Source organism: Salvia miltiorrhiza, chromosome 8 (assembly GCF_028751815.1).
Source record: "Salvia miltiorrhiza cultivar Shanhuang (shh) chromosome 8, IMPLAD_Smil_shh, whole genome shotgun sequence".
NCBI lineage: Eukaryota > Viridiplantae > Streptophyta > Magnoliopsida > Lamiales > Lamiaceae > Salvia > Salvia miltiorrhiza.
Genome location: NC_080394.1, coordinates 20,991,318 through 21,018,820, shown reverse-complemented (window position 1 = coordinate 21,018,820; position 27,503 = coordinate 20,991,318). Strand labels below are relative to the sequence as shown.

At 36.6% G+C, this 27,503-nt stretch overlaps 1 protein-coding gene across 2 annotated transcripts; it reads right to left on the bottom strand.

The window, feature by feature from the left end:
* Window positions 1–14,705: 14,705 nt before the first annotated feature.
* On the bottom strand, window positions 14,706–25,620 carry LOC131001796 (uncharacterized). Of its 2 annotated transcripts, none has more exons than XR_009094035.1 (2): window positions 24,317–25,620; window positions 14,706–15,504 (listed from the first exon to the last, which is right to left on the bottom strand). XR_009094035.1 is itself a non-coding variant. In XM_057928389.1 (2 exons), the coding sequence occupies exon 2, from the start codon at window positions 22,060–22,062 to the stop codon at window positions 21,691–21,693; it is 372 nt and encodes a 123-aa protein (XP_057784372.1). In that variant the 5' UTR covers window positions 22,063–23,389; window positions 24,317–25,620; the 3' UTR covers window positions 21,564–21,690. The 2 variants fall into 2 exon arrangements, 1 of the variants encoding a protein (XP_057784372.1); XM_057928389.1 differs by lacking the exon at window positions 14,706–15,504 and adding an exon at window positions 21,564–23,389.
* Window positions 25,621–27,503: the final 1,883 nt, after the last annotated feature.

The window sequence follows — 27,503 nt, the reverse complement described above, 5'->3', positions numbered from 1 at the left end:
CCCTAATTGTAATCAGGTTCTTCAAATTTACAAAGTAAGATCACCACCACCACCACCACCGTTTTCCCTCATTTCCACCACCACCACCACAAAAATCTCCACCACAACTTTTTTCCCCAAAGAAAATCAAAGACCGAAACTCCCCAATCGATGAGCAAAAATTCAGAGGGCGGCATTGGCTTTGGTGGATCCGTTGCTGGGGAAGCGACGCCTCATATGGGCGGTTCGTCGGCCCAAGGGAAAGACGGCAGCCGAAATTTGGAGAATAATGGGTGTTTTTTCTGTTTCAAGAGAGAGACATAGAAGGATCAGCTAAGGAGGCTTCATCTGATTTTCGACTGGAGCAGATCAATCGATCGACTTAAAACAAGAAGGTGGCGATCCTAGGGTTCACGTTCAAGAAGGACACGGGGGACACGAGAGACGGCGTCGATCGACGTGTGCAAGGGGCTGATAGTGGACAAGGCGCGGCTGAGCATCTACTATCCGTAGGTGAGCGAGAAGTAGATCCAGAAGGACTTGGCGATGAACAAGTTCGAGTGGGACCACCCGGCACACATAAAGCCGGTGGCGGGGGCGGGGGGCGTGAAGCAGCAGGTGACTTGGCGATCCTAGGGGTTTTTTTTTGCAGCAACGTTTTTTTTTTTTTTTTTAATTTAAAAAAGCTTGACAACGTTTTACATGACCGTCGGTGCGTCCACGTTTGCAAATTTCGGGAGACAAGTCACCTAAGATTTATGTAAAGGTCAATGTATGTGCAAATTGCAATTAAATCAAAAGGTGATGTATAATAGAGCTATTTTTTAAGGTCATGTGCAATTTGTAAATTCGGTGAAACTTCGTGTATTTTTCGGGCATTAACCATATTTAATATTATAAAATTAAACTTAATAAATTGAGAAATTTTATTTATGAAAATAAATCCTAATTTTTTTTTGTAAAATCGGATCATTGGATGTTCCATAGAACTTTATTTTTAAAATTTTCATTTAAAAAATGATCGGATAAATATGATTTCAATATGCATTCAAAAATAATTAATACTATATGAAAATAGATGATTTTTTACTTCTTAGAATATATATATATATATATATATATATATATATATATATATATATATATATTGTTGGAAATTGGTTGTGAGTAACCAATGTTTGAGAATTTTTCGAGTACCGAAAACATTTAATTTAGCATAATTAAATGGGACAGGATCGATCTACGTTCCGAGTAGATGATCGTAGTATATTTATTTACTCAAAACCGATTTCCGGTGAGTGAGAAATAATTGTTTAAAGTTGGGTACTTGAAACATTGAGCTGTGGGAAAAGATAAGCATTAAATAAGATTTAATGCTTATCCCACATCGGAATGTGGATAACATTTATTACAGTATAAAAGCTATTACATCATAGGATGTAATAAAACTGTGTGCACACGTGACGGGTTGCACAGCCCACACGCGCGCGCCGCCGCCGCCGCCGCCCGCCCGGCCCGGCCCCGGCCCCGTCGCCCGACGCCCGGCGCCCGGCCCCGGCCCCGTCGCCCGACGCCCGACGCCCGGCCCCGGCCCCGGCGCCCGGCCCCGGTTGGGCCAGCGCATGCACACGAAGCCCACTAGGGCTTGGCCCGGGAGGACCCTTGGTCTCCCAGGAAGCTTCCCACGTAACTGCTGCTGTCGGAGGAGTCATGGCAGAGCTGTTACATCTGTAACTGCTGTCGGAGGAGTCATGGCAGATTCAAACAGCAGGGCTGTTACTGCCTGTAACTCCCGACACCATTTGAATACCATCATTGGTATTAACTCCGCAGGCTCCCCCTATTGATGTGGACTGGCAGCCTCCATGCATCATCACTACCTAAAAACAAGCATTATACTCTTACTCTGCTGCACTCTGCATCGTAAAGTTCTGTTCTCGCCTCGTTCCAGTTCGCCGGAGCTCGTTGGTGTGCGGTGCTGCTACCTACGAGACGAAGCCGTTTCATCTTTGGGGACGACACGCCAAACCGAGAGCACTACCGGGGCGTATCTCGTCTTGCGGACAGAGGACTCTCCTCGACTCGGCTTTTTCACTGGTTTCAGTTTTACTGTAATTTCAATTCAGTTTTTCCTTGTAATCTAAACTCCTACATTTCTGTTTCATTGTAATACGCCCGCAAGCTTATATTCCAACAATCGCAAGACGAGATAAGCTTGCAACGTGGGAGTTTGAACTTGTAAACTGAACTTAAAACTTTCGTAACTTAAACACCTTTGCTGGAGATGTCGACCGGTCCTGCGAACTCCACCGAGGCTGCCAATGCCGTTGCCGCTGCCAATGCCGCTGCCGCTGCTTCTGCCGCCGCTGCTGCCGCCGCCTCCACCGCGGCCGCATCAACCGTGGCACCCGCCACCTCTGCCGCTGCTGCCCCCACTTTTAGTGGTGGCCCTTTTGGTGGTTCAACACCACTTCCGTTCATGTTTGGTGCTAACCAAACAACCTTTGGAGGAGATAGTTCCACGCAAGGAACGACACCACTTCCTTTCATGTTTGGTGCTAACCAAACCACACTTGGAGGAGAGAGTTCCGTGCAAGGAACGGTTGGCCAAACTCCGTTTGGGTCAACATTTGGTTCCACTTCGAGTGGTTCCATGGGGTCCATGTTTGGACAGAACGTTGGGGCCTTCGGGACCAACATGATGGGCTATGGCCATGTGGTGGGGTCGGTGCCAACCCAACCCCCAAGGGCGAACGCAACCGCCGACAAGCCACCGAAGTTCTGTGGCTCCGACTACAAGAGTTGGCGTCAAAAGATGTTCTTTTACCTCACGACGTTGGGGTATGCGGGATACTTGACGGACAACGAGCCGCCCACACCGGCGGAGAACGAGACGAGCTTCACCGTTCGTGCAGCCTATGATGCGTGGCATAATGGCGATTTTCTTTGTAAAAATTTCCTTCTAGGTGGTCTAGGGGATAGTTTGTACAAAGTATATGTTGATGTAAAGACCTCCAAAGTGTTGTGGGAGGCACTAGACAAAAAGTATAAGCTAAATGATGCTAGCACTAAGAATACATGTGTAACTAGGTACATGGAGTACAAGATGGTGGACTCGAGGCCCGTCATCGACCAAGTGCAAGAATTCCAACTTATCTTGCACGACGTACTCGCCGAGGGACATGTGGTCTCCGACTCATTCACCGTGGTGGCGGTGATTGACAAATTGCCCCCAAGTTGGAAGGACTTCAAGACCTACCTCAAACACAAACGAAAGGGGATGACGTTTGAGGACTTGATCGTGAGGCTTCGCATCGAATGCGAGCAAAGGAGGATCGATGGCAAGGGGAAGGGCCAAGTTGAGGCCAAGGCTAATTTGTTGGAGCGTGGTGGCCCATCCAACTCCAACAAACGTGGGCGTCCTAATCCCAAGGACAAAGGCAAAGGCAAAGCTAAAGCTCCTGCCCGCAAGTTCGAAGGGGATTGCTACAACTGTGGCAAACCGGGCCACTTGGCGAAAGACTGTCGCAAGCCCAAGAAGAAGAAGGCGAAGCAAGATGCCAACGTTGTCGAGAAGGACTTCGACGATTGGAACGAGGATGACTTAGCGGCGGTTATCACCGAGGAGGTCAACCTTGTTGAGAACCAAGGTGCTTGGTTCATTGACACGGGCGCAACCGTGCACGTGTGCTCCGACAAGAGGCGCTTCTCTACCTACAAAGCTGTTGAAGGGAGGAAGCTAAGCATGGGTAACCAAGCGTCGTCGGAAGTTGCCGGAATGGGTGATGTGGTGCTCAAGCTTTCATCCGGCACGGAGATAACCTTGAAGGATGTGCTGCATGTCCCGGACATCCGCAAGAATCTCATCTCGGGGTCCATACTAGTTAATAAGGGCTTTAGACTAGTTTTTGAGTCCGAGAAAGTTGTTGTAACCAAGTTTGGAAAGTACCTTGGTAGGGGTTTTCTCACCAATGGGCTTTTCAAACTTAATGTTCAGCCTGTCAAGCGTGTAATTGGCAAAACTATCAATGAAAATGCTACTACTTCCTCTTACTTGGTTGAGTGTTGTGATTTATGGCATTGTAGATTAGGACATGTTAATCTAAATGCGATAAAAAGATTAGTAAATATGGATTTACTAAAAATAAACGAGTTTAACACTCAAAACAAATGTCAAATTTGTGTTGAAGCAAAAATGACGAAGTCTCCGTTTCATTCTGTGGAAAGGAGCACTAAACCTTTAGAACTAATCCACACCGACGTGTGTGATCTAAAGTTTGTGCAAACTCGAGGTGGTAAAAAGTACTTTATCACTTTTATTGATGACTGCACAAGGTATTGCTATCTTTATCTTCTAAGAAGTAAAGATGAGGCTATTGAAGCTTTCAAGAACTTCAAAACAGAAGCCGAGAATCAACTTGGTAGTCGAATTAAGATGGTTCGAAGTGATAGAGGGGGAGAATATGTTGCTCCGTTTGAGGAATTATGCAACGCTAGTGGTATAATACATCAAACAACTGCTCCATATTCACCTCAATCTAATGGTGTTGCTGAACGCAAGAATCGAACTCTTAAGGAGATGATGAATGCCATGTTGATTAGTTCTGGGTTACCCCAGAACATGTGGGGGGAGGCTGTTCTATCAGCCAACTATATCCTCAATAAAATACCACTCAAGGGAAGAGACGTCACTCCCTATGAGTTGTGGAAAGGCAGAAAGCCCTCATACAAATACCTTAAAGTGTGGGGGTGTTTAGCCAAGGTACAAGTGCCTCCACCCAAACAAGTTACAATCGGTCCTAAAACAATTGATTGTATCTTTATTGGGTATGCACTAAATAGCAATGCACATCGCTTTTTGGTTCACAAATCAGACATTCCAACAATGACTGTAGGAATGACGATGGAATCAAATAACGCTGTTTACTTTGAGAATATCTTTCCTTGTAAAGACAAGGGAAAAGAAGAAGCTAGTACAAGCAACGATACTAGACAAGAAGCTACTAGTTCTGAACCTGTTGAGACAGTGCCCGAATCGCGAAAGCGACCAGGCTCTGACCTTGAAGTGTCAGAACCAAGACGTAGTAAACGAGGCAGGATTGCCAAGGACTTTGGTCCAGAATATATCGCCTTCATGCTAGATGAAGAACCTTCATCTATCAAAGTGGCGTTCTCTAGACCAGACGGACTACTCTGGAGGGAAGCAGTCCAGAGTGAAATTGATTCAATCATGCAAAACCACACTTGGGTGTTGGTTGATTTACCTGAAGGTTGTAAACCCTTAGGATGTAAATGGATCCTAAAAAGGAAATATAAAGCTGATGGATCAATAGACAAGTATAAAGCGCGCTTAGTCGTTAAAGGATTTAAGCAGCGTGAGGGGTACGATTTTTTCGATACCTATTCACCAGTGACGAGGATTACATCTATTCGAGTGCTTCTCGCGATTGCAGCTCTGCACAATCTTGAGATTCATCAAATGGATGTTAAAACTGCGTTCTTAAAAGGTGATCTAGAAGAAGAAGTCTATATGGAACAACCTGAAGGGTTTGTAGTACCTGGACAAGAGAAAAAGGTATGCAAACTAGTAAAGTCTCTCTATGGACTGAAACAAGCGCCTCTGCAATGGCACTTGAAATTTGACAATGTCATGTTGTCAAATGGCTTCAAAATCAACGAATGTGACAAATGTGTCTACATCAAGAGCACTAGTAATGGGTACGTTATGGTGTGTCTCTATGTAGACGACATGTTGATTATGGGAAGCAACAATCGTATCATTGTTGATACAAAGAACATGTTAAAAAGAAATTTTGACATGAAAGACATGGGGTTAGCTGACGTGATCCTTGGAATGAAAATTCTCAGGACCACCGATGGAATAACTTTGACACAATCTCATTACATTGAGAAAGTGCTCAAAAGGTTTAATGCGTTTGACAAATCGCCTGTAAAAACCCCATTAGAACTCAACGTTCACATGAAGAAGAACACGGGTGAACCTGTTGCACAGGAAGAATATGCAAGAATCATTGGGTGCCTTATGTATATTACAAATTGCACTCGACCTGATCTTGCATGCCCAGTGAACAAATTGAGTCGCTATACAAGCAATCCAAGTAAAGAACATTGGAAAGCACTTGAGAGAGTTTTGAGATACTTAAAGTATACTCTAAATTTTGGAATACACTACACGAGATACCCCCCGGTACTTGAAGGGTACTGTGATGCTAACTGGATATCCGACGCGAAAGACTCGTTATCAACGAGTGGTTACGTGTTCACTATAGGGGGAGGAGCAATCTCGTGGAGGTCTACAAAACAGACATGTATTGCTAGATCAACTATGGAATCAGAGTTCATCGCTTTAGACAAAGCAGGTGAAGAAGCCGAATGGCTACGAAACTTTTTGGAAGATATTCCATGTTGGTCAAAACCCGTGCCGCCTGTCATGATAAACTGCGACAACCAAGCAGCTATTGGGAGGGCGAAAAGTGGGTTGTACAACGGTAAGTCTCGACACATACGTCGACGACATAATACCGTAAGACATTTGATCGAAAGTGGAGTTATCTCAATTGACTATATAAAGTCAATAGATAATCTGGCCGATCCGCTCACTAAAGCTTTGAATCGAGATCAAATGTATAAATTGCTAAAGGGAATGGGTGTCAAATCCACAATATAAGGATGATTATAGTGGTAACCCAACCATGATGACTGGAGATCCCAAGAACGTGGTTCAATGGGAAAACTAAGCTATAAGACTCCAAGTAGAACACTCAAACTACTTGCATTCCCTAGAGAGCAACTGAGTGTTGAAACCTGCTTAGTGGTAAGGTTAAGTCATTGACTTTTAATGATTCCTAAACACCTCAGGGAGGTTAAGTATAGCAGGATACTCGGAAAAGAATCACCTATATAAGTGAGATGTGGGGGCCGCATCGACCTAACGCTTATGAATCCAAAGAGCTGTCCAAGGCCCGCAAAGGACAAAAACGTGAGAACGAAATGAGGTTGAGGCGTTAGTGTGTTAATACTGTTGTCTCGGTATACACGAAGGAGAAATGGTTCAAAGACATCAAGTTCTACCAATTCACCAGTATATCCGATAGTATTAACTAAGGATGGTTCAAGGCCGCAAACCACCTATTCTAATGCACTAAGGTCTCTTGAGAACAGAGCTTGTGTCTGCATTTGCATTTGGCTATTTCCACTCATGTGGGGGATTGTTGGAAATTGGTTGTGAGTAACCAATGTTTGAGAATTTTTCGAGTACCGAAAACATTTAATTTAGCATAATTAAATGGGACAGGATCGATCTACGTTCCGAGTAGATGATCGTAGTATATTTATTTACTCAAAACCGATTTCCGGTGAGTGAGAAATAATTGTTTAAAGTTGGGTACTTGAAACATTGAGCTGTGGGAAAAGATAAGCATTAAATAAGATTTAATGCTTATCCCACATCGGAATGTGGATAACATTTATTACAGTATAAAAGCTATTACATCATAGGATGTAATAAAACTGTGTGCACACGTGACGGGTTGCACAGCCCACACGCGCGCGCCGCCGCCGCCGCCGCCCGCCCGGCCCGGCCCCGGCCCCGACGCCCGGCGCCCGGCCCCGGCCCCGGCCCCGTCGCCCGACGCCCGGCGCCCGGCGCCCGGCCCCGGTCCCGGTCCCGGCCCGTCCCGTCCCCGTCACCCGACACGCGGCCGTGGACTTGGATCTTGGCAATTGGTTCGATTTTGCCACGTTGAGGTAGTAAACAACGCTTACTCTGACGTGATAGGGACTCCAACGATGGGTGTATTAGGGTGTTGTACGTGATAGGGACGCCAACGATGGGGGTATTTGGTACTTAACCCATAATTATAACATTTTTTTTTCACTATCAATACATTTTTAATAAAATATTATATATTAAAATACATACTTATTTTTGTGACATGCATAATAACTATCCATTATACAAATGCCACAATGTTATTAGTGATATCTTTTCGAGTAATAATTCTTAAAATATCATGTTCATGTCACTAGACTCACACTCCCTACTGCAAATATTTTGTTGTGGTGTCACGACTCACGAGAAAGTTACTATTTGACTCTTGGACTATAACTTGATTTTAAAACTTATTTATACGTAATATAATGCGGGGAATATAAAAGTTAGTTAAGAAACCCATTTACACGAAAGATAAAATAATAAGCTAGGTACACTTTTTCCCCCTTCAACTTAAAATCCCACATGTATGTGATCTGGTCAAAATTATGTAACAGGTATGCATCATGTAATTTTTGTGAAAACGGTAAAAAATTCAGCAAAAGGAGTTGTAGAACCGTAACTTTTTTCGAATTTTCATTATACAAGGGTTAAACATTTTACTTGCATTTTCGCTGATAATGATTTGCAGCAAATCAAGGCAATATTTTACTCTATATCGGAGAACTATTCATGAGGTGTTTCACATTAAAATTTAACACTTGTGTTATTCAACCAGATGTTAATATAAATATACTACCGTTTAAACGGTAGTATATTTTTTTAAAAAATTTGTTACAACCAAAGAAAGGAAAAAACTCACTCACACTCTAGCTCCTAGGGTGACTCGAACCCCTAACCTATTGGTTGGAGGGGAAGCGTCTTACCAACAGACTGCGCTTCATCGTCTTAAACGGTAGTATATTTAATATGAATATATTTGATATGAATATTAAACTAAAGATTATGGCAAGATCATCTTTAATTTGATATAAAAATGAGAAAATTTAAATTTACAATGAAGAAGTTATAATCGTTTAAAATTACAATTTTTTTCTCTCTCCATCTTTATTTTTTCCTTTCTTTCTTTCACTCCTTTCTTTTAAGGATTAATTGCATATAAGTTACTGAGCTTTCAACAAATTCCCATTTTGTGCACCAACTTTAAATTTTTTAATAAAATTACTCAATTATTAATTTTTTCTCATTTTATATACTCGTCCATTTTTCGTCCAAACTTAAGACTTGAAAAGACGTCGTTTCCATCCAACTATACAATATGACAAGGGTTCTATTTTCCTTTACGGTCATATTATGCCGCACGGACATATTTATGCCAAAATGCAAACATATTTATGCCAATCAAGTACGACGAAAAATGAAGATTATGTAAAAACGAGAAAAAATTAATAGTTGAATAATTTTAATAAATATTTTAAATATCGTACACAAAAAGTTCAGTAATTTACATGCAATTAACCTTAAAAGACTTCTTTTAATATTGAAGGTACGTTATTGTTTTTTCTTTCATTTCTTTTTCTGTATAGATTTTATTTTAATTTCTATAATTTTGTTAGATATCTTTTATTATATATCTATTATAATAGCTTTAATTCAACTAATTAATAAGAGGAAAATTATATTAGTTCATTTTAGAACTAATTAGATTTAAAAATAAATTTTAAAAGTAGAATATGTATTAATTTTAATATAAATTTATAGATAAATATTTAATTATACAAATCTTAAAAATAGAATTTCAAATATGGTTTAAATTTATTAGATTTTTAGTTATGTTTGTCTATAAACTTTTATATTTAATTATATTAATATATTTGCTACTTTATTTCTTAATTAGATTAATATTTACGTATATATTAAGCATAGAATGCTTCATCGGAGAATCATCAATTGGAGAACCATTATTGATCATCTTTAAAAAAAAAAAGTAAACTGAAGAGTTTAATTTTGTAGTAGCACGTCTATTTAAATTTACTAAAATTATCTATATTTTGTCGGTAAAACAACACAAATTAAAATTTAAATGCATATAAACATAATTGTTGTCATATTTATTCAAGTTACTTGGCACTATACACTTACAACTCACCGATAGCACCATCGTTCATATAATTTGTTTTATTAAAATCGAAAATCCAAATCAAGTAATGCAACATTATTATTGAATAGAGTTAATAGTCGAAAAATACACGAACTGTCACTGAATTTGCAAATTGCACATGACCTTAAAAAATAGCTCCATGATACATCACCTTTTGATTTAATTGCAATTTGCACACGGAAAAAGTTTTGATTACAAATAATTTGACCGGCCATGACGTGGACATTATTTAACATTACACGGCATGATGTGTGGCATTTTTTGCACGCTGACATGACACGCATTCAAAACAACGTCGTTTCGACGTTTTCTTCAATTTTAATTAAACTAAGTCTAATTCCCCAATTATACACGCCCTAATTGTAATCAGGTTCTTCAAATTTACAAAGTAAGATCACCACCACCACCACCACCGTTTTCCCTCATTTCCACCACCACCACCACAAAAATCTCCACCACAACTTTTTTCCCCAAAGAAAATCAAAGACCGAAACTCCCCAATCGATGAGCAAAAATTCAGAGGGCGGCATTGGCTTTGGTGGATCCGTTGCTGGGGAAGCGACGCCTCATATGGGCGGTTCGTCGGCCCAAGGGAAAGACGGCAGCCGAAATTTGGAGAATAATGGGTGTTTTTTCTGTTTCAAGAGAGAGACATAGAAGGATCAGCTAAGGAGGCTTCATCTGATTTTCGACTGGAGCAGATCAATCGATCGACTTAAAACAAGAAGGTGGCGATCCTAGGGTTCACGTTCAAGAAGGACACGGGGGACACGAGAGACGGCGTCGATCGACGTGTGCAAGGGGCTGATAGTGGACAAGGCGCGGCTGAGCATCTACTATCCGTAGGTGAGCGAGAAGTAGATCCAGAAGGACTTGGCGATGAACAAGTTCGAGTGGGACCACCCGGCACACATAAAGCCGGCGGCGGGGGCGGGGGGCGTGAAGCAGCAGGTGACTTGGCGATCCTAGGGGTTTTTTTTTGCAGCAACGTTTTTTTTTTTTTTTTTTTTAAATTTAAAAAAGCTTGACAACGTTTTACATGACCGTCGGTGCGTCCACGTTTGCAAATTTCGGGAGACAAGTCACCTAAGATTTATGTAAAGGTCAATGTATGTGCAAATTGCAATTAAATCAAAAGGTGATGTATAATAGAGCTATTTTTTAAGGTCATGTGCAATTTGTAAATTCGGTGAAACTTCGTGTATTTTTCGGACATTAACCATATTTAATATTATAAAATTAAACTTAATAAATTGAGAAATTTTATTTATGAAAATAAATCCTAATTTTTTTTTGTAAAATCGGATCATTGGATGTTCCATAGAACTTTATTTTTAAAATTTCCATTTAAAAAATGATCGGATAAATATGATTTCAATATGCATTCAAAAATAATTAATACTATATGAAAATAGATGATTTTTTACTTCTTAGAATATATATATATATATATATATATATATATATATATATATATATATATTGTTGGAAATTGGTTGTGAGTAACCAATGTTTGAGAATTTTTCGAGTACCGAAAACATTTAATTTAGCATAATTAAATGGGACAGGATCGATCTACGTTCCGAGTAGATGATCGTAGTATATTTATTTACTCAAAACCGATTTCCGGTGAGTGAGAAATAATTGTTTAAAGTTGGGTACTTGAAACATTGAGCTGTGGGAAAAGATAAGCATTAAATAAGATTTAATGCTTATCCCACATCGGAATGTGGATAACATTTATTACAGTATAAAAGCTATTACATCATAGGATGTAATAAAACTGTGTGCACACGTGACGGGTTGCACAGCCCACACGCGCGCGCCGCCGCCGCCGCCGCCCGCCCGGCCCGGCCCCGGCCCCGTCGCCCGACGCCCGGCGCCCGGCCCCGGCCCCGGCCCCGGCGCCCGACGCCCGGCGCCCGGCCCCGGCCCCGGCCCCGGCCCCGGCCCCGGCCCCGACGCCCGGCGCCCGGCCCCGGTCCGTCCCGTCCCGTCCCCGTCACCCGACACGCGACACGCGACACGCGACACGCGACACGCGGCCGTGGACTTGGATCTTGGATCTTGGTCTTTGGGTGGTCTTTGGGCTGGCCTTTGGGCTGGCCTTTGGGCCTACCCTAGGCCCACATCGACTATTATCTTTTTGGACCAATGAAAACTTGGTTCGAATGGGACGAGGCCCAACTCGGTTGGGCCAGCGCATGCACACGAAGCCCACTAGGGCTTGGCCCGGGAGGACCCTTGGTCTCCCAGGAAGCTTCCCACGTAACTGCTGCTGTCGGAGGAGTCATGGCAGAGCTGTTACATCTGTAACTGCTGTCGGAGGAGTCATGGCAGATTCAAACAGCAGGGCTGTTACTGCCTGTAACTCCCGACACCATTTGAATACCATCATTGGTATTAACTCCGCAGGCTCCCCCTATTGATGTGGACTGTGCCTATATATAGGGCAGCCTCCATGCATCATCACTACCTAAAAACAAGCATTATACTCTTACTCTGCTGCACTCTGCATCGTAAAGTTCTGTTCTCGCCTCGTTCCAGTTCGCCGGAGCTCGTTGGTGTGCGGTGCTGCTACCTACGAGACGAAGCCGTTTCATCTTTGGGGACGACACGCCAAACCGAGAGCACTACCGGGGCGTATCTCGTCTTGCGGACAGAGGACTCTCCTCGACTCGGCTTTTTCACTGGTTTCAGTTTTACTGTAATTTCAATTCAGTTTTTCCTTGTAATCTAAACTCCTACATTTCTGTTTCATTGTAATACGCCCGCAAGCTTATATTCCAACATATATAGGGAGAGGTTCAGGAAAGAACCATAAATAAAAGAAGACCGGAGAACCATTTTCAGCCATTCGATCATCAAGATCTACGGTGGATGCATCATCTTGTTGGATGAATGCAGATCCTGGGTTCGAATCCTGAAGGGAGCATTTTTTTTTTATTTTTTTGAGTGCATTAATTTTAACAGCAGATGCATTAATTTTTACAGTGAATGCATTAGATTTGATGGTTCTCCTGTTCTCACAAATAATGTAGTTCTCTCTAGAACCACACCCTATATATATATATATATATATATATATATATATATATATATATATATATAAGGTTAGTAACTAGTGAGATTGCTATTTTTCGTGAGACATGAGAATGATGAATAAGTAAGTATATAATGTTGAAAAAAATAATATATAGTGTTGAATAATGATATTCAAAAAATTGGTAAAGTTTTCGCTCCTTTCAAGATACGGATTCGAACTCAGGTAAAATTTTATTCCTTCTAAATACTAGTAGTCGGATTCATTAAATCGGCACCTATAAATATAAGTATATTTTACATTGATGCTCGACCACTGCTCGACTTGCAATGGTCGAGTGTGTCGAGCATTGTGTATTTTTTAGCAATGTTCGACTATAAATGCTCGGTTGCTCGACTCACAATAGTGGAGCATCGACATATTTACCACTAATGTTCGATTCGTAGAGGTTGAACATGTCGAGCATTAATGTATTTATATTTATCATAAATACACTAATGCTCAATATAATGTAATTACCACTAATGCTGGACTTGCAATTGTCGAGCATATCGAGCAAAGTTTGCGATTTAAATAAAGATAATTTTGTCCTTCCAAATTTAAAATAATTTTTTATAATGAGTATTTTTATTTTTGGGAAAAAATAAAAACAACCATTAATGTTATAAATTAATGGTAAAAATATAATTTGGGGCATTTGAGATGCAATAAGTTTAGTGGTAATATCATGAAGAACTAATTGTTTAAGAGAAAAAGTTGTCATCCGAGTACTACTATCATTTTTTAACTTTCCACTTAAAACTTTTTTGAGTTGCATTATTACAATCTGAACTTTTCCCCCAAAAATTTTACCTTGGAATTAAAACTTTTGCATGAAGCCAAAACTCGCACCTAACATTTATTATGGTGGTTCTCTTTTATCGTTTTGCGCGCAATGATTGATTCTTATGATCCTATCCATTTCGTTAACTGAAAACTATTGCGTTTAAAATGAAATTAAAACGGAAAATCAATTTAAATTATTCTGGAAAAAAAAAACACAATCACATTCTATAATTTAGTTACATCATGCATATTTTACTGAATCATGTAGTATTCATGTGAGATGGGTCAATGATCACTTAGGCCATCCACTATGGTGGGGTAGTAATTTATGTGGAAGGAGTAGCACCATAGTGGAGTAAAATTTTTTGGGTAGCAAGAATTTTGGGGTAGCAAAATTGCTACCCGGTAGCAAACTGAATTCGTGGGACCCAAATGCTTCCCCTACCCCACTTTTTCATTTCCTATGTTTCATTTTTCAATTTCTCTTTCCTTTCCTATTTGTTTCATTTATTTTGTTTTTTCTTCTTTGCACTTTTCGTTTGGTATTTAAATTTTCATGTTGTGTGTATTTAAATTTGTGTTTTTAATTTTAGTTATGTGTTGTAAGAAATTAATTTTCAATAAAATACGCGTTTGAATTTTAATTTTTGTTAGCATAATTGTAGTAATTTTAAAATTTTATGTTATCATTTAAATAAAATAATTTATTCGTATAATTATATTAATTTTAAAATTAATTTATTCATATAATTATATTAATTTTATTAAAACAAAATATAATACAAAATTAAATACACAAATATATTGAGGTTTGGTAAAATATAATAATAGTGGGGTCCATGAATAGTTAAAGTGAGGTAGTGCTATAGTGGAGAAAATATGGGGTAGTTGAAAAAGGAGGTAGTAGATGAGGTGGCACACATGTGGCATCCACTATGGGTAGCACCATAGTGGATGCCCTTAATGAAGCAGAAGTTGATGCATATTTGGGTGAAAACGAAAGTGCAATTTTAAATTTGAGTAGTTTTAATAAATTATACTCCATCCGTCCATGAAAAAGAGTCTCATTTGGGGTTCGGCTCGGGTTTTAAGAAATTTGTTAAAATAGGTGTAAGTGAGATAAATGTATAATTTCTAGGGGTATTATTAGTACAAAAAAGTACTCCATCCGTCCACCAATTAAAGGCCTATATGAAAAAACACGGGTTTTAAGAAAAAGTGTATTTTTATTAGTTGAGTGGAGAAAGGGTCCCACTTTTTAAGAAAAAGTGTATTTTTATTAGTTGAGTGGAGAAAATGTCCCACTTTTTTGTAAAGAATCTTTGACTTTTTTGATTAAATAATGAATAAAAACTTACCAAAAATAGGTAGGCCTTGTTTTTGTGGACGGACCAAAAAGACAAGTAGGCCTTGAATTGGTGGACGGAGGGAGTAGAATAAAAGTACATTTTTAGTTAAAAAGTGGAATAAAAGTACAATTTATAGTTAAATGTAAGAGAAAATGTATGATATGATGGTTCAAAAAGTTAAATGAGACTATTTTTCATGGACAAAAAAATGGGGTAAGTAAGACTCTTTTTCATGGACAGAGGGAAGTAATGATTAACAGTAGATAAGGGGAATGTGGGTTTTTGGTTTACAAGTTGGAAGAAGCAATACATTATCCTCCATGTATGAGGTTGCCTGATAAAGAGGGCAAATATTCCCATTTGCTGCAATGCAATTTTGACGCATTAAATTTGGAAATGATAGAAACCAAACCACCTGCAATTCAACTTCATTAATTGAGAGATGAGTTTGAATGATTAGATATGCAGCGTAGTAAGTAAATTTTACTAAAAGTCGACAAGGCAAAATTAAAGTACGAAGCATCCATCAATCGACCAACGCTTCCACACACTATACATCCAACGGTTCTTGCGCTGAAAACTCACCATACAAAGCCTTGTCAAATCACGCGCCTTCTGATGAAATCATTATTGATCCTTTTTTAAGGGTTTATGGCTAAAAAATATACTCCCTCCGTCCGCAATATCGTTTCCACATTGTGAACGGCACGGGTTTTAAGAAAAGTGGTGGATTGTAGTGGATATGTAGTGAGTGGAGTTTGGGTCCCACAATTGTTGTGAGTGGAAGTTTGTGGACCCTACTTCTATAAATGGAAGTGGAAACGATATCGCGGACGGACCGAAATGGCAAATGTGGAAACGATATTGCGGACGGAGGGAGTACGAAGTTTGGAAAAAATTGTAATTTTCGCTTCAACTTTCAATTAAATCAAAAAAATACATGAATTTATATTTTTATTGCAATTTTCACCTGAATTTGACTTTTGGCGAGATTAGAGCTTAGTTGATAGTCGAAAGTTCACCAGATGTTGATCTAACTTCTGATGATAAAGAGTATTTAGAAGCTCGGGGGTCTAAAAAGGCAAAAGGTAATATAATTGACTTAATTTCGACTGTCAATTAAGCTCTAATTTCGTTGAAAGTCAAACTTATGTGAAAATTTCAATAAAAATATAAATTCAAGTATTTTTTTGGCTTAATTGAAAGTTCAAGTGAAAAATACATTTTTTTTCTAAGTTTATGTATTTTTTTGCCATAACCCCTTTTTTATATATAAATCATGCCCTATCCAGACATGTAAATTCATCCTCAAATAATTATTTTATTTATAGATAAATTTTAGAACTAATTATTCCCATCGTCCCTAAAACATGTTCCTAAAATAAGGCGATACGAATTTTAATAGAAATTAATTGTGCATTTAATGAGTGATGAATGAATTTCACAAATTAAAGTGACGATAGTGACTACTGGACCAATTAAAATGAAAAATTGTATATTCTAAAAAAAACGAGAAGCTGTGAGTTTATATGTAGCAATTAATGTAAATATGTGAGAATTAGTGGAATTGTTTTTAATAATTGACTAGGAAGATGATGGAAATAAAGAAAAATATTTCAGCTACGGAGGAAGTATAATTTATTGATTAATGGACCTTGCTATTTGGATCAATTTGATCCAGATCAAATCCAAAAATTAATTAATGTTCAACATAAAAAGACATATTTACCCTTTATGTATTTATCATTTTATAATTTTAATATATTAATTAAATATGTATATATATTATTGGGAACATTATTTTCAATAAATACTTTTGTATTTTCAATGAGAAGTTTGACTAACTTATAATATATTTTGTAAACAAACATGAATCTATTTAATTACTCGATCATGCATAAATCTTGACGATTTTTTTGTTGTTGTTGTTAACATGGTTTTCTATACTTTTATTTTCCATAAGTGTTTCTTTACTTTTATTTTCGTTATGTATGCTTTTCTTTTTTGTAAACACACCCTTTATTTAAATAAAAAAATATTACAAACACAAAAATATCAAACAAAACATAAAAACATAGATGTCAATTGGTCGAAAATATAATATGTAAAGTGATTTAAATATAATATGTAAAGTGATTTAAATATACACATAATTCATAAATTATATTGTATTAAATATAATTAATTTATAAATTTAGGATGGAAAAATGTAAAGACTCAATTCAATGAATGCATTTTAAGCTAAAGTTTTTCGTTGGCATTTGATTGATAAAGATAAACAATTTCATAATTTTTTTTTATAATTATCTTGATTTGTCGAAAATAAATTATATTGTATTAAATATAATTAATTTCTAAATTTTTATATTTATTAACTAAAAATAAAGAGTCGAAAATTTTATTAAATAAAAATAAATACATGTAAATCAAATTGTCACCTCTTGTCCAATTGCTACAATTGAAGTATATATTTTTCTTGCTCACTAATATATATGAATAACAACTTAGCTTTAGTGATCGCCAACATAATTTAAAAATGTACTGTGTATTTTTGATACTTTTTTGTGGATATATTAATGCATTAAAAAGTTATTTCTTAATATATACGAAAAAATGACTTAACTACAGTGATTGTATTACTTTGGTAGTTTTTAGTATCGTAACTTCATGAAAATAAACTATACTTTATTAAATATAATTAATTCATAATTTTTAATATTTATTAACTATAAACAAAGAGTTCAATATTTTATCAAGGGTAGAGGGTTTACGATTTCGTACATCGTCCTTGCATATATAAATTTTTTAAAATTTCAAAAACATATGCACACATGAGTCAATCCACTGACTTTAAGATTGTTTGAGAAGCGTCTTATCAATTGAACTGCGTTTCATTATCATTTATATACAATTTTTTTAAAGAACAAATATATATAGTGATTGTCTTAGTTTTATATTTTTTTATTAATACAATTTGTCGAAAATATAATATACTTTATTTAAAAATAATTAATTTCTAAATTTTTTAATTTTTTAAAATCTAATCAAGTGTCAATTGAAGTAAGATAGGAACCATATTATTCGATCATGAATTGAAGTAAGATAGGAACCATTTTATCAATTGAATTGCGTTTTTTTATCATACGATTTTTTGCTCCCGTGCGATGCACGAGAGACAATATTCTTTTAACAATAAATATTATTTTAAAGTATTTTTATATTTAAATTATTTATTAATATTATATGGATGTTAAAATTTTATGTTATACAAGAAACGGGTAGGAACAATTATTGCTCGTTCTATCAAAATAAAAATGATCGCAGATGTTGTTAGAATAGGACGGGTAAATGTTTGAAATGATGTCTATTATTGAAACTTTAGATGCATTAAGCAATGCCAATGTGTAGGGGTGAGCAGTCGGTCCGGACCGAACCGACGAAACCGAGGACCGAATTTTTAATATTTTTTGGACCGAACCGGACCAACTGAAATCCTAGAACCGAACCGAAATCGGACCGAAACCGCCATCGGTTCTCGATCCAGTTCGGTCCAAAACCGACCATTTTTAAAATATTAAAAATTAATAAAAATATTAGAAATTAATAAAAATATTATATTAATAAAAATATTAGAAATTAATAAAAATATTAATAATATTAATAAAAATATTAATAATATTAATAAAAATATTAAATATATATTAAAAATATATATATTCGGTTCGGTCCAGTTTTCGTCGGTTTTAGCCTCCCCAGGACCGGGACCGAACCGAAATACTTTCGGTCCAAGAAAATAGGATCGGACCGGACCAATACATGGACCAAAACCGACACGAACCAAAAAAACTGATCGGTTCGGTCCGGTCCGTCGGTTTTGGTCCGGTTTTGCTCACCCCTACCAATGTGCACTAAAGGAGATCGATAGATGCATAACAATCATTATCACCACCATTTGTTAAATCTCTAATACATATACTTACTAAATATTTTATTTACATTTACTGAATATGTGTGATCATTTAATATAAAAATATGTTATTATTTCATTTAAAGTCTATTTTAATCATATATATTACCAATATAAATTTTCATAATATTATAAACTTAGGCAATATGTTACTATTTATGTAAGTGGTTGAGTCATATATATATATATGTGTGTGTGTGTGTGTGTGTGTGTGTGTGTGTGTGTGTAGGGGATGACTGAAATAAGTACACTTCTTAAGATATAAAATAAGAATAATTTTCAGCCCTTAGACCATCAAGATATATATATATATATATATATATATATATATATATATATATATATATATATATATATGGGTGGACTAAAATAAAAATACCTTTTAGAATATAAAATAGAAACTATTTTCACCCGTTAGATCATCAAGATCTACGATAGGCTCAATCTCACACACATTAAAATTAGTAAACTCAAATTCTTCGTAATTATTCATGATTTCATTGGAGATTACAATAGGCTCAATCGCACACAAATTTTTTGTCATATTAAAAAAAATTACTTGTAGAAAATATTCAAATTTTATTAAGTATTATGTGATATACATATACATATATGCAATCCTAAATTATATTACATTTTATGACTTTTTATATTGTTGGTTGTGTTTCGAATAATTATGATCTCATGGAAAATAATAAAATCAAGATGATGTTGAAAAGTACACAATACTTGATAAATACATAACTCAGTAATGATTTATGTAAAGAATTTTAATTTAGATATATTATCCGATATCATCATCATAATAATATATAAATATTAAAAATTTTAAATTGAAATACGTTTTATAGTGATTAGGGGTGTTTAAATAAAAAAATGTTACAAAAACAAAAATGTCAAATAAAACATAAAAAGATATTAAAAACAAGTTATTTATACGTACCAAACTAATTATTTTCTTAAATAAAAAATGCTACAAATTATGTATGGCTTCAATGAAATGAAATGTTTAATTTTTTATAAAAAAAATGAAATGTTCATTTTTTACATAGCAACGCATTATGTATCCTATATATGTTCAATGAATTCATTTAAGTGCATAGATTTAAGGAGATTAAACATTTAATTTTATGTTCATGAATTTAATTTATGGCCTAGAAAAATGAAAAGACATTCACTTTATATTCACAATATATTAAATTTAGTATTCTAAAATAATAAACTTTTATAAGGGACATTTAAGGTAAAACACATTTTCAGTAATTTTTTTTTGACTTTTTTACTCCTATTGATCCGGATCAATTTGATCCGTATAGATTTATCCTTGATTAATTTTAAAATGAGTTGCCAAAATAGTCTAAGCTTTAAAATATAGTCAAACTAGCCTTATTTTTGGGGCGAGTTTCAAATATAGTTCGAACCTATATTTTCAAGCAGTAAATTTTGATGTAGAAATCTCAAATTCAACGTGAATATTTCAATTTCTTTTATAAATTATGTGAAAATATGTTATCCACTTGAGCAAGATGTCGACGTCATTTTGATACCCAGAAATATACTATTTCCCAAAAATATCGGGCATCAAAACGTGAAAAAATATACATATTATCTATTCTATAATACAATTAGGCCTTAGCCTAAGTGACAGACCTCAAATTCTTTCTTTTCAATCTCAATCTCTAACGTGGCATTTGAAAATCCAATCTATATATTCTCATTCTCACTTTTAAAACAAAAGTCACGCCTCCCTCTTCCTCACGCCTCCCTCTTCCTCACTTTTAAACTGCCCGCCTCTCTCTCCCTCTAAATTCCGGCGTCGCCGCCGTCCTAAGGGCGCCGTTGCTCCGCCTCATCTCTGACTCCCTCTTCCATTCCTTAATTAGTTCGATTCTGTTTCCACTTCTTAAACCCATGAGAATTCTCCATTCAAAGCAATTAATATAAGAGCCCTAAGATTTCTTTTTCCTATAACCTATTGTCGTTCCTTCTTTTAGACTCCGGCGAAATAGTCGCCGCTGAGCTTGCGGTTTGTCCGCCGCCGAGTCACCGCTGAGCCCTGGAGTTCGTCCACCGTACCGTCGACCCCCAACCCCACCGACGACTTCTCTGTTTTGATACCTCCATTTTCGGATCTGCCGTGATTCTTCCTACACACCTATGGTAAGTATTAAATTAGTTTCCTAATTTAATACTCCCTCCGTCCCAATAAAAGTGGCCACTTTTTTTTGGGCACGGAGATTAAGAAGGGGATTGTTATGTTTTAATTGAGTGTGACCCACCAAAATTAGTGAGTAATTTTTAGAAAGTGGCCTACAATTGTTGACCAAATTAGTGAGTAATTTTGACATTTTTAGAAAGTGGCCTACAATTGTTGACCAAATTAGTGAGTAATTGTTGACTTAATTAAAGTAAACTTTTGCCATTTTTAGAAAGTAGCCACTTTTAATGGGACACCCAAAAAGGAAATGTGGCCACTTTTATTGGGACGGAGGGAGTAACGCGTTTCACTATTTTAAATATAGAATGATTATTATTTTAGAAAGAACAAATTTTGGAAAGAATTTTAACAATGGAAACTTATAACCTAGATTTTTAGCTGTGAGAAATAGGCAGAGGGAAAAGTCCAGAGCAGAGCTAACCAGAGCAGAGTTGCCACAGCAAAGCTTCCAGAGCAGATCTGCCAGAGCCAGAGCTAACCAGAGCAGAGCTTCCAGAGCAGAGGGCCAGAGCCAAGTTGCCAGAGCAGAGATGCCAGAGCAGAGCTTCCAGAGCAGAGCTGCCAGAGCCAGAGCTAGCCAGGGCAGAGCTGTCAGAGCCAGAGCTAACCAGAGCAGAGCTTCCAGAGCAGAGGGCCAGAGCCAAGTTGCCAGAGCAGAGATGCCAGAGCAGAGCTGACAAAGCCAGAGCAGAGCTGCCAGAGCCAGAGCTAACCAGAGCAGAGTTGACAGAGCCAGAGCTAACCAGAGTTGCCAGAGCAAAGCTTTCAGAGCAGATCTGCCAGAGCATAGATGCCAGAGCAGAGCTTCCAGAGCAGAGGGCCAGAGCCAAGTTGCCAGAGCAAAGATGCCAGAGCAAAGATGCCAGAGCTAAGTCATTAAAGTCAGAGCTAGAGCCAAGTCGTCAGATCCAGAGTCAGAGCTAAGTCATTAGAGTCAGAGCCATAGCCAAATCGCCAGATCCAGAGTCAGAGCTAAGCTATTGGAGCCAGAGCGCGAAGCCACACGCCAGAGACAATTCACCATAAGGCGAAGCTACTTAGCAGAGCGGCGCCAAAGAGTAGAAGTCTGCCCCAAGGAAGGAAATTCAGAGCTACTAGACAGAGCGGGATGATGAGGACAGAATCTAGCTCTGTAATTAGGGGACAACGACCTGACAAGTTATAATCTAATAATAGCCTTAATTAGTTTAATGGCGAGCATGCGGAATAGATGACCAGACAAATTTACTACTTTACCCCGACTGTAATGCCTATAAATACATACGATGATGAAATAAAGCACACGCTCTCTCTTTTACTGCTTTAAGAAAGGCTATGACTAGACGAATTTACTATTTTGCCCCGACTGTAATGCCTATAAATACATACGATGATGAAATAAAGCACACGCTCTCTCTTTTACTGCTTTAAGAAAAGCCTTTCTCTCTAGAGTTTGAACTAATAAAATTACATATATAAATAAAATATTTAAATTGTTAGAGTTATGTTTGTTAGATAGTTGACAATTGGAGTCATGGATTAATATAATTTCATATTTGATGATGCTCTCTCAGAGTTGCCAGAGCAAAGCTTCCAGAGCATATCAGCCAGAGCTAGAGCTTCCAGAGCAGAGGGCTAGAGCCAAGTTGCCAGAGCAGAGATGCTAGAGCAGAGCTGCCAGAGCCAGAGCTAACCAGAGCAGAGCTGCCAGAGCCAGAGCTAACTAGAGCAGAGCTAACCAGAGTTGCCAGAGCAAAGCTTTTAGAGCAGAGCTGCCAGAGCCAGAGCCAACCAGAGCAGAGGGCCAGAGCCAAGTTGCCAGAGCAGAGATGCCAGAGCTAAGTCATTAAAGTCAGAGCCAGAGCCAAGTCGCCAGATCCAGAGTCAGAGCTAAGTCATTAGAGTCAGAGCCAGAGCCAAATCGCCAGATCCAGAGTCAGAGCTAAGCTATTGGAGCCAGAGCGCGAAGCCACACGCCAGAGATAATTCGCCAGAAGGCGGAGCTACTGAGCAGAGCGGCGCCAAAGAGTAGAAGTTTGCCCCAAGGAAGGAAATCCAGAGCTACTAGACAGAGCGGGATGATGAGGACATAATCCAGCTCTGTAATTAGGGGACAACGACCTGACAAGTTATAATCTAATAATAGCCTTAATTAGTTTAATGGCGAGCATGCGGAATAGATGACCAGACGAATTTACTACTTTACCCCGACTGTAATGTCTATAAATACATACGATGATGAAATAAAGCACACGCTCTCTCTTTTACTGCTTTAAGAACTCTTCTCTTTCCTTTCTCTCTAGAGTTTGAACTAATAAAATTACATATATAAATAAAATATCTAAAGTGTTAGTTATGTTTGTTAGATAGTTGACAATTGGAGTCATGGTTTAATATAATTTCATATTTGATGATGCTCTCTCAAACTCTAGATGAGATGATGCTCAAAACTCCAGACGAGATGATGCTCTTTCAAGTTTTAGACGAGATGATTCTCTTTCAAGTTTCAGACAAGATGATGCTCAGAAGTTAGAGGTGATCTGTCAAGTTTGCGACGAGATGATGCCCATAACTTGGTTGGTCTTAAAACTCCAAATGATAAGATGTTCGATAAATCAGTTATGGTCTTTTAAATACCAGGCGAGATTATTTTCATAATTAGTTATGCTTCTAGAAGTTCGGAATTATATGATACTCACAATTCAATTATGATTTTTCAAACTCCATATAAAATTATGGTCAAAAGGCAAAATAAAAAAAAAAATTGAACAAAATTAATAAATCTTGTAACAACAAATGCAATAAATCAATCCTCCATCATACCTATGTCAAATTTATATGTATTTCTACTCTTTTTTTTCTTACGCGTCAACTTTTTATAAAATTTCATATGAAAACTAATGGGTATTTTTATGATTTCAACAAAATTAATAATTTAATTGCTAAAAGTTGTTGAGATTAATATAATTTAAAATGTATTACTAATTTAATTTAATTTAATTAATTATATAAATAATTTACAGAGGGAAATAGGCAGAGGGAAAAGTCCAGAGCAGAGCTTACCAGAGTAGAGTTGCCAGAGCAAAGCTTCCAGAGCAGAGTTGTCAGAGCAGAGCTTTCAGAGCAGAGCTTTCAGAGCAGAGCTGCCAGAGCATAGCTAACCAAAGCAGAGCTTCCAGAGCAGAGGGCCAGAGCCAAGTTGCAAGAGCAGAGATGCCAGAGCAGAGATGCCAGAGTCAGAGCTAGCCAGAGCCAAAGCTAACCAGAGCAGAGTTGCCAGAGCAAAGCTTCCAGAGCAGAGTTGCCAGAGCAGAGGGCCAGAGCCAAGTTGCCAGAGCAGAGATGCCAGAACTAAGTCATTAAAGTCAGAGCCAGAGCCAAGTCGCCAGATCCAGAGTCAGAGCTAAGTCATTAGAGTCAGAGCCAGAGCCAAATCTAATAATTTAATTGCTAAAAGTTGTTGAGATTAATATAATTTAAAATGTATTACTAATTTAATTTAATTTAATTAATTTTATAAATAATTTACATAAAAAAATATTTTATATAATTATCATAAGAATAACATAAAATATATAAATTACAAGAAAATATGTACCCGTCGAAATTCGACGGGTAATACACTAGTTGAATGTGAAATGTTTTTGTTTTTTGATAAATTTTAAGCTTAAATTACATGTTATTACTGTTTACTTTAGTTAGAACAGAGAAAATTTAAAATTAAAATATTCATTTTTCATTACACAAAATGCCGTGCATTTAACATTTGTATTTTTTATAACTAGTTGAAAACACGTACGCTACACGTATAATTAAAGTTATTTTATTTGAAAAAAGCAAAAATTGTAATCATTCATATTAAGCGCAGGATCGAATAACGTGTCAGAATAATGCGTGTTAGGACTGATACGAATAACTCCCTTTGTACCAAATCTCAATTACAGTTAAAAAATAAGTATTCAAAATATAGTCAAACAATATATCACGACTAAATATGAAAAATAATATTTTAATAAAGAAACACAAAAAACTACCGAGTAACAAGTATTTGAATGAAAAACATAAGCAAAAAAATATATTCAGATAAAATAACAGAGGAACTCACGTCTCCAGATTTAAATAGAGACGATGACGGGAGAAATAATTACAGAGAAGATGACATAGGCAAAATAAACACGTGAAAAAATGAATATCGCCTTTACCAAAGAAAATCATCCATGCGGTCGTCGGAAAAATAATTGAGATGAAAAAAGTAATACATATACAGAGAGAGAGAGAGAGTTGCGTTTGAATAAAAGGAAAGAGAGAGAACCGAAGATCTAGAGGAAAAGAGAGGAAAAAAATGAAGAAAGAACGTAACATTAAGATAAGAGAGAGCAAATGCTCTAATGTAAAGTTGAAGGGTAAATAAGGGTATTTTCATCTTTTTAACACAAAGTTGGTTAAAATTTATTACTATTAAGTTGGTGGACAACTATTGGTTTCCACTATACCAAAAAGACATTTCGCACCATTAACTCAATTTATTATTGCAATGTCCCGACGACGGCTCTAAACTTGACATTTGACGATCGTCCCCACAAATCAACACGAGTCTTTTCTAGAGGGTTGTCTATTATGGAATTGCTCCAAGCCAAACACGCTTAACCTTGAATTTCTTTCACGTGATCACTAGAAAAGAAAATGCATCTTGTTGGTAAGAGTAGCACCGATTAAATTATTTAAGCTCTCCTCGAATATGCAGTCTAATACCTGCGTAGCTCTCTCTCTCTCTCTCTCTCTCTCTTTCTGGTATGTTTATGTTCATTCATGTATCCCTCCGCTTTGAGCATTAACATGAGCCTCTCTTTGTTTGTACCTTATGAACTGATAATCACTCATTTCTTCTACCCCGAGCGTTACAATTTTATTTAGTTTTTTAATTAGTAATTTGGTCTATTACATTTTTTAACTATAATAAAATCTCTTTAAAATAATATTTAATAAATTAATAAATTTCTCTGGCCCAAACTTGGTCCAGTTCAAAAGATCATCAATTTTAATATAATACTTCTCTCGTCCCCCATAAATATGTATAGTTGATCACGGTACGAGTTTTAATAAAAACTTGTTTGGAGTATTGATTGTGGATAAAGTGTCACACATTGAGAATATTGTTAAGTAGATTGCGGGTAAATAATGTAAGTTACAATGGTAAAATTATGAAAATTATATGTAGATTAGTGTCCAAAAATAAATTGTGCATAAATTTGAGGAACGTACCAAAAAGGAAATGTATGCATAAATATGAGGGACATAGAGAGTAATAAAATAATACTCCCTTGTCCCAATTTAATAAGCCACATTTATTTATTTGGACGTTTCAATTCAATAGACACTTCGTGAAATGGAAAATCAATACATAATAAACACCTCACTCAACTCATTATTTACCCAAATATCGTTGTGATCCACAAAATAATTATCTTTCTTTTCACTTAAAAAAATTACTTTCATTCTCTATTCTACTTTTTTGACAAATATACCCTCAAAAAGTTATTTTTATATTATAAATTATTTATTTCTTAATATTCGTATTTAGGCCTTGTGGCCTATTGGATTGGAACGGGTGGAATAATTTTTTGAGAATTCATTTATATATATATATATATATGTCTTGTTAATATTATAAATTAATAATTATTAAAATATAACAATTATAAATACTAAAATAACTTATTAAAATATGAATATATAGTTGAATTATCATTACCATATTTCAGTAAAAGGAACACAGATGATGATCAAAATTACACGTGGGGCAAAACGGTCCTAATAATAGTACGTGAGCGGGCTTCCCATCATAGATCAATTAGTGCAATTTAAACAATTGTTTAAGTAGTAACTATCTTGTGATAGTGTCGCTTTCTAATTAGTTAAGCCTTCATCAAACAACTTGATTAATTTGGTGTTATATAATTTATTTAATTTAAACATATGTAGCATGACAAATAGGTTAATAATGTGGGAATGGATCCCCTGCTGTGCACAGCATCATGCTGTGCACAAAAACAAGGTAAATGAGTTATGTATTTATTTTCTTTTTTGTATTTTTTTTAAGTTATGTATTTATTTTGTTCTTGTTTTTGTGCACAGCATGATGCTGTGCACAGCAGGGGATCCATTCCCTAATAATGTACCACAAAGTGGTTGTCACTCTTTCCTGTCTCCCCTTGTTACGTCGAGCTTGTAGGCCCCAATTCATTCTTGT